Below are 14,763 nucleotides of genomic sequence, written 5' to 3' on the forward strand. Positions count from 1 at the left end.
AAATGTCGCCGGAATGGTATGAACGGTTCACAATATGGTCGTTTTCGCACTAACTAATCAACTCTCTGTAATTATATTGTTCATTATCATGCGGCTTTAGATTAACTGGTGCGCTTGGCTAAGCCATAGCTAACGTTTAATAATGTCGGCGTATATCGTGACGCAGCCATGAAATCGTAAAGAGTTGAAGAAAAATGACGCATCTTTGTGCCACTATGGTCCACTGTAATTCAGTGACTATATAAGGGCCAGCGCTTCTTAGAGGGGTATGTGTAAACGTCTATAGACCTACTCCATGTTTGTAAACAGCGGTAGGCGCCGTCGATATATTCAGGGCCCTTGTAGCGACGTCACGGCGCGTAGGCTCCGCCCAGCCGGCCCAGCTTGAAGCGCGCTACCGCCCTCTATGATCACGTGACAACTGGCGCAGCAGCTGCAAAAGCTGCCTCCGAGCACCGCGCGTCGGGGCGCCTCCCGCATGTTTACAAGCGGTGGCCGCAACAGAGGAAGTTGCTGTGTCTGTAAGAGGGACTCTGATATGAACATCGTGTTGACGTGTTGCTCCAGCTCTGTGAACCTCATCAAAACATGAGGTATCTTGACGGCGGGAATGTCACTCATTTGCGAAATATCATCACCGTTGCGACAGTCTAGGTCACGTGTACGTTTTAATTTGTTAACTAATGCAAGGACGATCTCGGCGACACTTTCATCCGTGACTCGCTTGCGATAATGCTTCAACTACATGCTGTGGTCAAGGCGGCTACGTACCTGTCAGGTCTGTCAACCGCGGTCCTCGGCTCCCTTCTTTCGCTCAAGTCGAGACCGCGAAATGCGTACAGCCTGTAAACACAGTCGGCAAGTTTCCCAAGTGTTGTTTTTCTGTGAATTCTGACAGACATGGACATACCGTGAAGCGCACAGCAGCCAGAACAGCCCTGCACGATACACTTTTGTCAGGTGTATCACCGCAGCCGCATAAGATTTGGAAAAGCATAGCCGAAGTCGCGGCTGTGTTAATGAACCGTGCCCAAGCAGAAAGAAACACATGCGCCATGAGCGAGCCACGCTTTAGTTCACGCGAGTACAATGAAACCCTTTTGGCGCGTCTTAGACTTATATCAACTATGGAAAAAAGTTATATCAACAATGGCAACTGTGAAGAATTCTCCGCATATATGAGAATGCTATCTACAACGTAAACGTACGCAAGGCTTATGCCAAAAAAATTGGCCGCGTATCTGCGTGCTTCGCTGCAAATGTCGTGTAAAGACGATAGAAGAGGCGCTGTGTGAGATATGGACGCCATCTGGCAATACGTCGGGAAACATGAGTGCTGTGTTGCGTGCTGGTAGTCCCGGCGCAGCAGCAGGCGAAGACCGGCGGTGACCAACGCGACCGGCGGGGACGCCAGCCAGCCCGAAAACGCGGTTTGGCGCGAAGCGCTGAAGCAGAGAAACGTCCGCACTCAACGAGTACTCTCCACACACTCTTTTATTTACACGTCGCCTGGGTAAAACAGGAACGCCAGAGCGGCGCCCACAACCGGCAGCCTGAAGGCCGCCCACAACGCTCTTTTTCATTTTTTAAATATTTTTTTTCACCTTCTTGGCCTTCTCAAAACTAAAGTTTTTCAACACCAACCCATGGCATTCGTACAGTGCAATACAGAACCGAAACCGAAACACAACAATGAGCTCGTGCGAAGGGCACGGAGGAAGGCAAATGTCAGCGCAGTCGCATTTTCAGCTTTGTTGAAACAGCGCTCACTAGACGACGACGAAGTAAAAGAAGGCACAGGACAGGCGCTGCCTGTCCTGTGCCTTCTTTTACTTCGTCGTCGTCTAGTGAGCGCTGTTTCAACAAAGATGAACGCATACCAACTCGCTCAAGCTTCCATTCTTATGCATTTTCAGCGCAGCTTAAGAAACTAGGGTCCATAAATTACGTATGTATGCATTTTCTATTAAAGGAACACGCCACCTAATACTTACCTAGTGATGTTGCACCTCAGATATGCATGATATTTACTTTTCGATCGACAACGTTCACAAGTATGAACAGCCGCACCAGTTCAAGACGGCTGGCCCTTGGGCAAGTGGTTCAACTTTGGCCGAGTGGCTGAATCGAGGGACGTGCCGACAAACAGAAAGACAGACAGACAGAAAGACAGACCAAAATTTCTGCGTTTAAGTTCCCCAAGAAAGACTATCGTCTTTAAAAATGCGGTGCTGCACATTTCAATGACAACCGCTTGACAAGGCTAATCCTTTCTGCTGGGTAAGCCGCCCCAAAACATAACAGATGAACCGGCATCGTAGACAATTTCTCGCGTTTTACAGCTGCCGCTAATTTCGTGCGACGGTCTTCGTAAACAACTAATGAAAAAAAAACTTATTCCATCCTTCTCCTGCCCTCCTGCACAAATAACTGTGGCGCTGCTCGTCGTTACACCGTTTTTTCTTCTTTGCACGACGACAAACAGCGCACGCACCAGCGAAAAAAATTGGGGGACGCTTAAGCTTAGACTTTAAGAGTTGAACGCGATAGCGATATTCTGTTCCTAGTGCGCAGTTCGAACACTACGAGTGTTTAACAGTTTGCGCGCACTGAGGTGTGTGCCTTATGTAATGGGTAGCATGCTTTAAACCAGGAGCTATTAATCGCCAGAAACTTTTTCGAAGTTGCGATGCACCCACTACGTGGTCTTAAGGGAATACGCGCAGTAATATGTGTGCCTTTTGTAATGGGTGGCTGTCTTTAAACCACCAAGTCGTTATGATACTGACGTCGTGTGACGCCCGATGGCAATGTACGCTTGTACCACGCAATATTACTGCCATATTACATCTCGTACTGTGACACCTGTACACAGGACGCGTATTTTTGGGAAGCATGAAAGTTACTTTCAGTGCATTCTCCAAGCAGAGGCGTGGCTGTGTGGTAGAACACCTGCTTGCCACGCAGTCGGCCTGGGTTCGATTCTCACTCGGACCCAACATTTTTATTATTTATTTTATTTGCAGCTTTTTCGATTTTTCGGTCACGGACAAGATGATGATTTTTCGCTCACAACCAACGGTCCCGACGCCGACGGCGGAATTTCTGCGATACGAGCTCTTTAACGCTATCGCGTTAACACAGCAGCAACTGCGGTAGGCACGGCGGCTTTTGCCTACCGCGCGAAACTAAACGCCCGACGGCAGCGCCACCGCATTTCCGTGACGTATGTCCGGTGGAATTCGTCTATACGTATGCGTCTGTAGTGAATTGTTTGTGTTGTAGGTTTTATACATGCGAATGAATTGTGTATGTATTGAATTGAACGTGCGTACTATGTGTCTGCCTAGTGAACATGTGCGTATCAACTTTCCGGTGTCCTTGAGTAATTCATGAATGGGCCCACCTCCCCGAAATGCCGTGTGCAGTATCGACGTACGCCGCCTCAGTCAGAAACAACTTTTTTTTTAGTATTGTTTAATCCCTCTAGATGGCGCCAGCTACCACCTACTTCGCGGCCGAGGCGCTCTCATAGCTCCACCTACTTATATGAAGTTGAACATCTATCTATCGAAACTATGCTCTGCTGCGCCGGGATTGTTTTGATGCGACAGAATTACAGTGTACTAGTACACTGTAGACAGAATGTACATTTTGGAGGCACAAACGCGTGGATAACGTCGCTACACCGTGTGACGCTTCGACAAATAAAGACAGCAAGCGTAACGTACAGTCTCCGGGTGAGAGCCCCTTTGCAGTATCCGTCTCTTTAAAGTGAACGCCGTCTCGCTGGCCGAGCGAAACGTACGAGTTCCGTCGTTCCGTTTCGCGAGGTTTTCATCACTACAGGTTTGTCTGCTTGATTTTATTGTCATAGCGTTCGATATTAAGCTCAGCGGGACCGTTTTTTGTGACTGCCGGTGCCGCATACTCTTTATCAGTCGAGAATCGATGCGCTCGCTAGGCCTAAATCTATTGCTCGCTTCACTGGCTTGGCGTCAGCCATCTTGATTTTGACGGTTTCTCCATTGAAAAGGGAGGAACGGTTTCTCCATTTGAAGACGAACGTTGGGGACGTCGCCGTTTCTCCCTTAAAGGAGAGAGGGTCACTCCATTTTTTTTAAGAGTGTTGTAGCAACGCCTCTAAAATAGAGGAGGCGTCGGTTTCAGCAAGGACGGGACGCACCGTCATTGTGCAGGAATTTTTGTAGTGCAGGAAAGCTACCTCTGAAGGTTTTGAAACTTGTCTATACGAGAGATGGAAACAATCATCACCTCAAGGCGTCACCCTATGACGCCATGATGACGTCACATATCGAAAATTTTAACGTCAACATGAAACATCTATGACGTCACGTGATGACGTCATCAAACGATGTCCACGGTTGCTCGAATGTAGGGTGATCCCGGAGGCACTGGAAAACTGCGTCAGAGAGAGATTTATCATGACAGAAAAGCTGAGCGGTTGGCCTGAATCAGCTTTCTCACCTGCTACTCAGAGTTAAGTGCAGAAAAGTTTCAATGACTTCGATTACGGAAGCAGCACAAAGCCACGTTGAATGCAGAAAGCTTTCTGGCAGGAGAGGCGGGGTTATTGATCAACACATTCGACTGAGAAGAAAATGAAGAACAAGAAGGTGGCTTTCGCCTTCGAGTCGCCTTAGTGAAATGCATAATGGACCGTGTGACTTTTTTTATCCTACCATTACCGAAGCTTAGTGTCTCAGTAGCATTGTACGGGGTTTCCAGATATGAGGATTACTAAACTTGGAAGTTGAAATCAAGCATGCGTAACGATGTCGTCCTTTTAAGTCTCGTGCAAATTAGCAATCTGCTGTTTCGTTTATTGTTCCGGAAATTATTTTTGACCATTGTCATACAATAACTCCTCCACTGGGTAAATCTGCGTTAGGCCCTATATTCGTTATACGAACCGCGTTTTACATGCGAAGCATCTTATGGCGGAGTTCAAACGGTGTGCGGTGTGACCACCCTCACTGCACATGCGCATACCCTCTCCACACCCCCTCTCCACTCCCCATTTTCTCTCTCCACTTCCCTTCTCCCTCTCCACTTCCTCTCTCCCCCTCTCCTCGTTTCGATAAAAGGCTCGCGTTTGGTCGTATGCACGCTCAGCTACTGCGCCGGTGTCATGAGTTCCAACGTCAGCGTCGGTGCCTGTTGCAGTAATACCTTAACGCCTTCAGAGATCGCGAAGCAGCGGGTGGAGCAGCTTGACGCGCCGAAGCGCAACGTAAACATCGGCAAGCGGATCCTGAGCTCCGGGCTAGGGAAGCCCAGCGCAAACGGCAACGTCGGCGGGAAACTGCTACGAATGAAACGCGGGCTCGACATGCCGAAACGCAACGGCAGCGTCAGCAAGCAAACCCCGCCGTACGCAACGCCGACGTCGAAGCCAAGCGTCAGCGTCGAGCCAACGCGTCGGCTGCAGACAGACGACGCGATTCCAACGCCCGTGAAGAACGCCTCGCTAGACAACTTCAATGCCCGGGCTTCGACGGTGCCGACACCCGGTTCCAGCGCGCATTCCTCGACCGGAGCTTCGGGCACAGCTGCAACGTGTGCGACCGACTTTGGTTCGATAACTATCTGACCGAGGTCGGTAGCATTCGCAACGAACGCCATCGAAACGCGATCGTGCAAGTACTCCGGCTTCGCATCGCCTCATGGTCCCCTTTAGCGGGAGATGGTGTAATTTTTTTGCGAAATCTTTTAGAATGACAAAAGTGCAAGCCGTTGCTCCGTTTGGTTTATATTTGAAAGATTTCTTTCGGGCTTTGCTTTTAGGATAGCTTGGCATGTTTTATGTTATACTGCTATCCAAGGTTCGTCGTTAAGCCGATTTCCACGGTGCTTAAATCTGCGAGCATCTGTAAGCATGTGCCTCATTGCATGCAATGCCAAAGTCTCTAAGCTGCTAAGATCAAGGACCCAAGTTCTATTCCTGGACACGGCCATATTTTACTGTCGGCAAAGCGCAGTATAAAAGCGCACTAAGGTGTAAGAGAACGTTACCGAGCCTCTAGTGGTGTGAACAATCCGAAGTTTATGCAGTGCATCGGGATCATATCGTCTTTCATGAGCTGGTAAATCGGGATTGGCGAATAGCAAACATGAGTTTCGGAGCGAATAGCCACTTGGTCGAAGAACTTCAAATCGAGCAGTTCGAATAGAATATTGACATCAGATAAAAAAACAGGAATATTTTTTCAAGACTTGCACAATCTTAGAGGATTAAAAGTATGATTGTGCGAATGTGACTTTCTTGGTCCGAAACAAAGTGGAAGCATGCTATTAGCGGTAAGATACGTTACGTTTTAGAATTTCCTATACTTATTCCATGCAAGCCCGTATAACACACTTTTAAACTTTAGAAAAATGAACTAATCCAGGTGCAGGTAATATGTCCTACATTTAAACTTGAAGTGTGCACTCTCGGCAGGTTGGATTCACCTTGAATAAGTAGTTTCACAGCATGACACTTTCATGCTGCAGTGAAACCACCTTTTCATGGGAGTTGCTTGGGGTAATATATACGTGTATTCATTTGGTGGGAGTACCTCAAAATTTCGAAGCATTTAAATTCGTGTCGAAGCCACTTCGAATGGTCTAATATTCGTTCGAATATTCGGAGCGCTCGAATATTCTCCCGTCGCTACTCCGAACCCCATATTTTATTCATTAGTTTCACAGACATGCTTCCCTATGCAAGAAAGTCCGCAGCCATTCTTTCTTCTTTATTTTTTTGCGTAGCGCAAGGCGTGCTTCTCCAAATCATCTGTTAAAGCTCAGGAGGAGGTGTCATTTTTTTCTCGAGAATAAAAAAAGTGTCAGCAATAAAATTAGGAGCCCTTCCCATATCATGAGAATGGGGGAGGGAAACAGTCAGCAGTACTCCTCTCGATATCTTACTTCCCTCAAGAACACCTTTTTCTAATTTTAGAATTAACCTAGCGTTGACGTTACATAGTAACAGTTTCGCCGCAAAGCCGAAGCAATGATTGCGATAGCAAGAAATTGGAATGCCAAAAGAAGAAAGCCAAGCAGCTTCAAACTTGCAGCGCGCCACTGAAACACACAGAAGGACGCTCGAAATAACGCTCAGGTATACACAGGACAAGCGCGAACTAACAACTGTCACAGTTGTTACGTCTTTGTGTTTAAGCAGCGCGCTGCAAGCGTCGACCAGGCAGAACACGACGCTCTTACAGCATCTTCGACTGGTCATTAGAGAGCGCTCTGACTGTGTTTGAAACTGTTGAATTCAACAGCTTTAAACCTTTTCAACGAGAACAAGCAGGTATGCAAGTCATGTTTCTCCTTCCTGATCACGTTTTGACCCGATAATGTTAGCAGCAATGGTGAGTTGCTATTTTACATACTTTTATCAGCGCCTGCGCACTCGAAAACGACCAGTCGAAGATGCTATTAGATTTCTTTTAAACTGCGGCGCGTGGAGTGGCCCCTCTGCGTCTCCAGCCACGCGGTGGCGTCTCACGAAAGGTATGCCCAAGGAGGTTAAAAAAAATTTGCTGGAGTGGCGATTATTACGCAAGAGTGAAGCCGTGCCCACCAAAAGATGGCGGCTGCACCCGCCATCTTAGTAGGTGCACCATAAACCATAAACGTTTGGTGAAGGAAAGCGAGCGTTCCCCTCACACGCCAGACGAGTTTAATATGGCAACTTTTACGGGTCAGATACTGCTCCAAGTGTGTCTTTGTGTTACTAGTTTTCTTAAATAAGCCTCAAAATCATGGCAAATTTTATCGGAGATCAGTCGCCAGTACTCCTCTCGACAGGTTATTTTTGTCGGCAACAACGATCTTTTATTTTATAATTAACGTAGTATTGACACCAACAGATCAAAGCCATTTGATCTCTAAGTAGGCACCACCAGAAAAGAGCATGCTTTCGAGCTCTTTGGTGGGAAAAAGCTGGCTTCACTTTCGCTGGCAAGGCTTTGCGAGAGCTTCCACTCCAGAATTTTTAGGGGCGAAGCTCCTTGAGGCGGCACTCGTTCGTCCCTCGTAGTCGTTGTAGTAGTAGTGCGTAACCTGTCGTAACGCTAGTACCAGGTCTTGACCTCCAAGGTGGTGCCGGTGGGAGATTTTTCCTGTGCGTTGTTGAACAATAAGAAATTCGCAGCGTGCGCGTTAACTAAAATCCGAATTCTTCTGTCTCTCATTCCCCATTAGCAGCCATTGGCATGTTCCAGTAGGAAACGTTAGTAGAAGTATAAGTGTAAGTGTTAGCTAAAAGCCGACTTCTTCTGTCTCTCATTCCCATTAGCAGCCATTGTTTACCTCCAAGGTAGTGCCTGGTGAGATTTCTCCTGTGCGTGATTAAACAATAAAAATTCTGTTCAAAACGCCGTTGATTGATGAAATAAACCAACGAAAGACGCCAGATGTTTTCTAAAAGCAAAACGAAAGAACGCCAGATGTTTCGAAAGCAAAACGAAAAGACGCCAGCTGCTTAACGAAAGACGCCAGATGTTTTCTAAAGCAATGGTTTTCTAAACAATGAAAATTCACAGCGTAAAATTAAAGTGAGCTGCAAGTCGTCATAACTCATCGAACCTTTAGTATAAACGCGCCCGATATCACGTCGGTGATGATGTACTGGGCAGAATTCACGGAAGATTCACGGTTTACCGATGAACCTCCGCAGCTTCGCCCACTCATCATCATTCACTCCGTGGATATGCTGTGATTTTTTAAATGCGAATGCATTTCTTAGTCGGGCTATGTCAGGCGTCCGGCGTTGTCCGCGCGCCTTTCCGCTCTCGTTCCCTCTCCCATAGCAACAGCTGCGGGCGCGCACTTATCCTCGCCCCTAGCAACCGGAGCAGGTGGTGCGGGCGGAGTAGCGGAGAGTGAGTGGAGAGGAGGAGCGCACTCGGGCGTGTGAGGGCGCTCGCACCGCGGGAGCTCGGCGGAGCTTCCGCGTGTGTGGAGAGAGTGTAGGGCAGGGTAGGCGCAGTGCTTCGCCGCTCCTTCTCTCGCCGTTCGCTCTCTCTCCTCCCTGCGCCACCGCCTCAATGCAGTGCGTTTGAAACAAGTTTGTAGCGTTTGTGCTGCCTTGGCACAGCCTGAAAACAGCGCGTTCTAAACGCGTTTGTGCTGCATTGAAGGCGGTGGCAACATCCCTGAGGTGATTACGAACGCACGTAGGAAGCGTTCGTTGATAGAGGCGCCCAACAGAGAGAGCGCAACACTTGAGCGCATCGATGTGTCCAGCTTTACGCCAATAAAATTACTACGCCGTCTACTCTCGGCGCAAGAAATGCATTCGCATTTCCTCGCGATTCCCTTCGGGGAGGTGGGGTCATTTTTTTTAAACCTCCTTGGATATGCCTAGAGTTAATGTATATAACTCTAGGGCCCGCATTCACAAACGAAACTTAAGTGGAGGGAAAGTAAGTTTGAGGAAAGTACAAGTATAAGGAAAGTTTCACGAAAGTATGTCGTGATCGACACTTAAGTATTACTTTCCAAAGTAGCACTTTTCGGGAGAAGTATGTCGTCTGGTATCGAGGCTGCGCAAATAATTGACGTATAAGATGTTTTTAATTGCAAAATAATAACTTGTACTTGAAAATTAAGTGGAAATATATGTTGCGACGATGTCATGCGCATGGTTCTGAGTGAAAGAACGTAACATACTGCCTTTTCATTCTTTGTTAGAACTCGTCTGGCCACATTGACCTGCAGTCACCTACGGTTTACCATCGGTTACTGTACCATCGGTTATACCCAAGGAGCTTATACCCCGGTCGTCGGCTACCTCCTGCCGTGCAGATAGGTTCGTTGCGTTTGTTACGTGATGTGACTTGCAGTGTTCCTGTGCTGCGTCTACGGGGTGTGTGCAGTCATTGCTTTTACTCGTCACGACGATGGAGTAGACAAAAATCATAGCATATCCACGGAGTGAATGATGATGAGTGGGCGAAGCTGCGGAGGTTCATCGGTAAACCGTGAATCTTCCGTAAATTCTGCCCAGTACATCATCACCGACGTGAGATCGGGCGCGTTTATACTAAAGGTTCGATGAGAGTTATGACGACTTGCAGCTCACTTTAATTTTACATGTACGCTGTGAATTTTCATTGTTTAGAAAACCATTGCTTTAGAAAGCATCTGGCGTCTCTCGTTAAGCAGCTGGCATCTTTTCGTTTTGCTTTAGAAACATCTGGCGTTCTTTCGTTTTGCTTTTAGAAAACATCTGGCGTCTTTCGTTGGTTCATTTCATCAATCAACGGCGTTTCGAACAAAATTTTTATTGTTTAATCACGCACAGGAGAAATCTCACCAGGCACTACCTTGGAGGTAAACAATGGCTGCTGATGGGAATGAGAGACAGAAGAAATCGGTTTTTAGTTAACGCGCACGCTGCGAATTTTTTATTGTTCAACAACGCACTGGAAAAATCTCCCACCGGCACCACCTTGGAGGTCAAGATCTGGTACTAGCGTTACGACTGGTTACGCACTACGACTACGAGGGACGAACGGGTGCCGCTTAAAGGAGCTTCGCCCCTAAAAAAAGCTTTTCCCAGGAAGAGCGCACCTTGCTTCTGGACCTGCTCTCGCGTCACAGCAGCGTCGTCGAGAACAAGAGGACGGATGCGGCGTCCATGAGTAGGAAACGGGGCTCTTGGAAGAAGATACAAGATGAGTTCAACTGCCGCCACAGCGTCACGCCACGAAAAAAGACTCAGCTGAAGAAATGCTGGGAGAATATGAAGGACAAGTGGCGGAGGACCAGCGCCGAGGACATGCCCGAAAGCTTTGCAACCGGTAAGCATTACTTCGGCTTAAATTGCCATAATATTGGCGACATATCTTGCATGTGTGAATTTCCAACGTGCAATTGCCCTCGATAAGCTGAACCACGGCCGGGCTTGAGAGACGCACTCTTATTATTAGGCAATTAGAAGGGACGCCAGCGCATCAGTCACGTCTCGCCGTAGTAGAATGCATCAAAATAGCTAGAGTTGGCGCGCTGTAATTTTGTCGCAGCGTCTACAATCGCGACCGCGTTTATTTACATTTGCACTGAGTACAGCCACGGCCGCTGTACAGCAAATAGCTCTAATCACGGTATTTAATCCACTGAGCACGGCATGCATCGCTGCGTTTGCACATTTGCTTCGTGTGTTTTGCGCGTTTGTTCAACGTTTGCTGATGACGATGTGCTTTTAGAAAAGAAACTTCCTTTGGGAGACTCATTTTTACCCAACATGCACCCGTTTCTTTGGGTCTTTGCGATTTCAGGGGGTCGAACACCACCGCCAAGCTAATCCCTGCGACAGCGACCGCAGCCGACATGATGCTGTGCCACGGGAATCCGAGTCTTCGAAAGCGCAGTGCACACCGGCTGTCGCTGCTCTGCTGTCAGAGACCCAAGAGAGGCCTGTGGAAGAGTGCGGTGGTATGACTTTCTCGTATGCTTTTTAAAGACGATAGTCTTTCTTGGGGAACTTAAACGCAGAAATTTTGGTCTGTCTTTCTGTTTGTCGGCACGTCACCCGATTCAGCCAACCGGCCAAAGTTGAACCACTTGCTTACCGCCCACCCATCTTGAACTGGTACGGCTGTTCATACTTGTGAACGTTGTCGATCAAAAAGGAAATATTACGCATATCTGAGGTGTGACATCATTAGGTAAGTATTAGATGGTGTGTTCCTTTAATAGAAAATACATAGATACCCAATTTTAAAGACCTTGATGGCATGCGTTTAACGTTGAGACAGTAACGCGTTTAATAAAAGATTGCCGCAGCTGAAGCGATCAGCGGTCCAAGCCGAGCAAGCGCGAGCGCCAACAACAACCGTCTTCGTCTTCTTCTTTCGCAGGCGTTCTTTTCTGCGCCCTACCATGTTACAAATTACTCCCCCGCGGAAAAGGAGCCATCCTGGCGACCTAAGGAACAGGTACAACTGGTGGGTCATAATGCGGCTTCAGTCGATCGACGTGAACAGTCTCGCGGCCGCGACGACGGCGGTCCGTAGATGATTGAACAGGCTCAGTCATATAGTTAACTGGGGATGCTTGACGTAGGACGCGGTAGGGGCCTTCGTACTTAGGCAGTAGCTTTGTGGAAAGGCCAGGAGCGGAGGAGGGAACGCGAAGCCACACCAACGTTCCAGGCGAATACGACTGAGGAGGCAGGTTTTCGTCGTGACGGTCCTTCTGGCCCTACTTGCCCTACAATGTTACAACCCTAGTTTCTTAAGGTGCGCTGAAAATGCGACTGCGCTGAAACTTGTCTTCCTCCGTGCCCTCTGCACAAGCTCATGTTGTGTTTCGGTTTTTGTTCTGTATTGCATTGTACGAATGACAGGGGACGCTGCTCTGGCATTCCTGTTTTACCCAGGCGACGTGTAAGTAAGAGAGTTTGTGGAGAGTACTCGTTGAGTGCGGACGTTTCTTTTCCTTCGGTGCATCGCGCCAAACAGCGTGTTCGGGCTGGCCGGCGTCCCCACCGGTCGCGTTGGTCACCGCCGGTCTTCGCCTGCCGCTGCGCCGGGACGACCAGCCCGCAACACAGCACTCATGTTTCCCGACGTATTGCCAGATAGCGTCCATATCTCACGCAGCGCCTCTTCTATCGTCTTTAGACGACATTTTTTTTCATTGCCCATGTTTTAGGTATGTTTTGCTGAATTGGTTGTAAAAAATGCCCATCGTTTATTCCGGTGGAATAATGACGCTCACATATGCAGCGTCCAGTATTTCAGTTCTCTTCCCAATACTTTGTTTGTCAGACCTCGATGCTGTCAATCTGGTTGACTCCCCTGCCTTTTTATCCCTATATTCTCTCTCTCGATGCTGTCACTCTTTAGCGGCTGACGTAATGGAGTACACCTGAGTGAGGAATGAACAATGGAACGTGAAAGCTTGAACATTAACACATTAAGAGGTTGCAGTGCGGGCCATTCATAAAAATGGAATGGCTACAATTGACACAACAAAGCTGCATAGTGTGCATAATCAGCAAGAAGTTCAGAACAATGCGACACTTTTGGTGTAGCTAAGCAGTATTCACGTGACACTGTGCTCATTTCAACTGTTTCTGCAGGTTGTGAGAACTACGAGGAACCTACGGATCCATGGTCATGGGACGACATCAGCCGTCCGCTTGCAGACACCTCAACGGGGACTGCACTCGCCCATGGCCAAGCACCGGACACTTCACAGAGCCCATCAGAAGCTGCAGCCGCACCACAAACAACACCTGCCAGCGCCGCTGCAACGTCGACTTCTAGCGTCGCTGTGCCTGCTTCGAAACGCTCAGCTAGCCGCATCCAAAGGCAAACGGCGGTCTCTACTGAACTGGGTGCCCGCTTTGATGTCATCAAAGAGGAGCGTCAGCAAAAAAGAAAACATTTATTGAGATTGAAATTTATGCGCATTGAGCACAAACAGAAGAAAGCACTACACACTGAAAAAATGGAGCTTTGTCGACTGAAAATAGACAATCAGAAATCAAAGGCAGAAATGCTAAAGCTGCAGCTCGATGTACTGAAAAAACAGTACGAATAAAGTCACATGTCAGTGATCTCGTGTCAGTTCGTTTAAGTGAAATACCGTGTCACTATGCGCTCCCTCATTCTGAAACCACTTGCTGTGTCTGGCACAGGTGACATGGCTGGTGGTGGTAGTGGAACAGATGAGGTAGAAGCCGCCGAACTGCTGTGATGAATTCCCGGGCTTTGTGGTGGAGGTGGGACGTGTTCTTTTAGGAGGTGGCCGAAATTGTGCAGTGCAGCACAAGTTCTGATGACGATAGAAACAGAAGTTGTTTTTATCTGAAGCGTCATGTCCAGGCACGGAAAGCGTCGCTTCCACACTTCGAATGTCCTCTCGACACTGCAGCGAGTCCGTGACAGGGACTTGTTGTACCTAAAGAAAGCAGTTTTTTTAATTTTTTTATTTTAAGCATTCTTTCGTACACACGATAGTATCGATGCAACTCCAGCTCACTTGTGCTGAGGGCTGCCTTTCGTGCCTCTGTAACTAAATGGAGTCAGGAGATAGGACCTGCAGGGATACCCCTTGTCGCCAAGTAGGATACCAGGCACAGTTCCTCTCTCATATTGCACTCTGGCCAAACTGTTGTCGAGTATCTTGCTGTCGTGAGCTGAGCCCAGCCAGCTGGCCGCCAAATCAAAAAAATGAAGTTGAGGCCCTGTGATTGCCTGCAAAACAAGACAGCTTTTCTCATGTTAGGCAGCCTGAAACCTAGTGCAACTCATATTGTGAATACAATGTTACACTGCTAGTTATGAAAACATAATCGATCGGGCATTCGCATCTTTGTTATTTATATCAATGGCAGTGTTGTAAACATACCTGGACATTGATTGAGAAGTAGCGCTTTCGATTCCGAAAGACCTCTGCGTCTTCGCCACCAGGACGTTTCATGGGCACATGAGTCCAGTCTATGCACCCACTTACACCAGGGGAACCGGCAATGGCATCAAACCCATCCGTTACCACGGCCGCTTCAGTGGCGTTGGGCAATTTCACAAGCTGCGGGAACAATGTGTCGGCTATCATTCTTGACATGCGTTCGTTGATGCGTGATACGCTTGCTTGCGACACATTCACAAGGCCCCCGGTAACTACTTGAAAGGTTCCAGCACCGTAGAATCGCAGCGCGATAAGGAGCTGGAGCAGGGGCGGAACGGGGTGGCCGCGTTCGCTGTCTCTTGGGTGCAGCGGCAGCATTTCCAT

General features: G+C 48.2%; 1 protein-coding gene across 1 annotated transcript; it reads right to left on the reverse strand.

Moving 5' to 3' along the window:
• Nucleotides 1–14,006: 14,006 nt before the first annotated feature.
• Nucleotides 14,007–14,763, reverse strand: LOC119397213 (putative nuclease HARBI1). The gene is made up of 2 exons (XM_037664650.1): nt 14,380–14,763; nt 14,007–14,225 (listed from the first exon to the last, which is right to left on the reverse strand). Exons 1-2 carry the CDS (start codon nt 14,761–14,763, stop codon nt 14,007–14,009), a joined length of 603 nt encoding a protein of 200 aa, XP_037520578.1.

The sequence above is a fragment of the Rhipicephalus sanguineus genome, chromosome 6 (genome assembly GCF_013339695.2).
Source record: "Rhipicephalus sanguineus isolate Rsan-2018 chromosome 6, BIME_Rsan_1.4, whole genome shotgun sequence".
Lineage (NCBI taxonomy): Eukaryota > Metazoa > Arthropoda > Arachnida > Ixodida > Ixodidae > Rhipicephalus > Rhipicephalus sanguineus.

Bases quoted from the DNA above. Each gene is read 5' to 3' on its own strand.
- LOC119397213 (XM_037664650.1), bottom strand. From the start codon at position 14,763: ATGGAAATGCTGCCGCTGCACCCAAGAGACAGCGAACGCGGCCACCCC. The intron at 14,226-14,379 runs GTATGTTTACAA...CTTGTTTTGCAG, and splicing joins ACTTCTCAATCAATGTCCAG to GCAATCACAGGGCCTCAACT.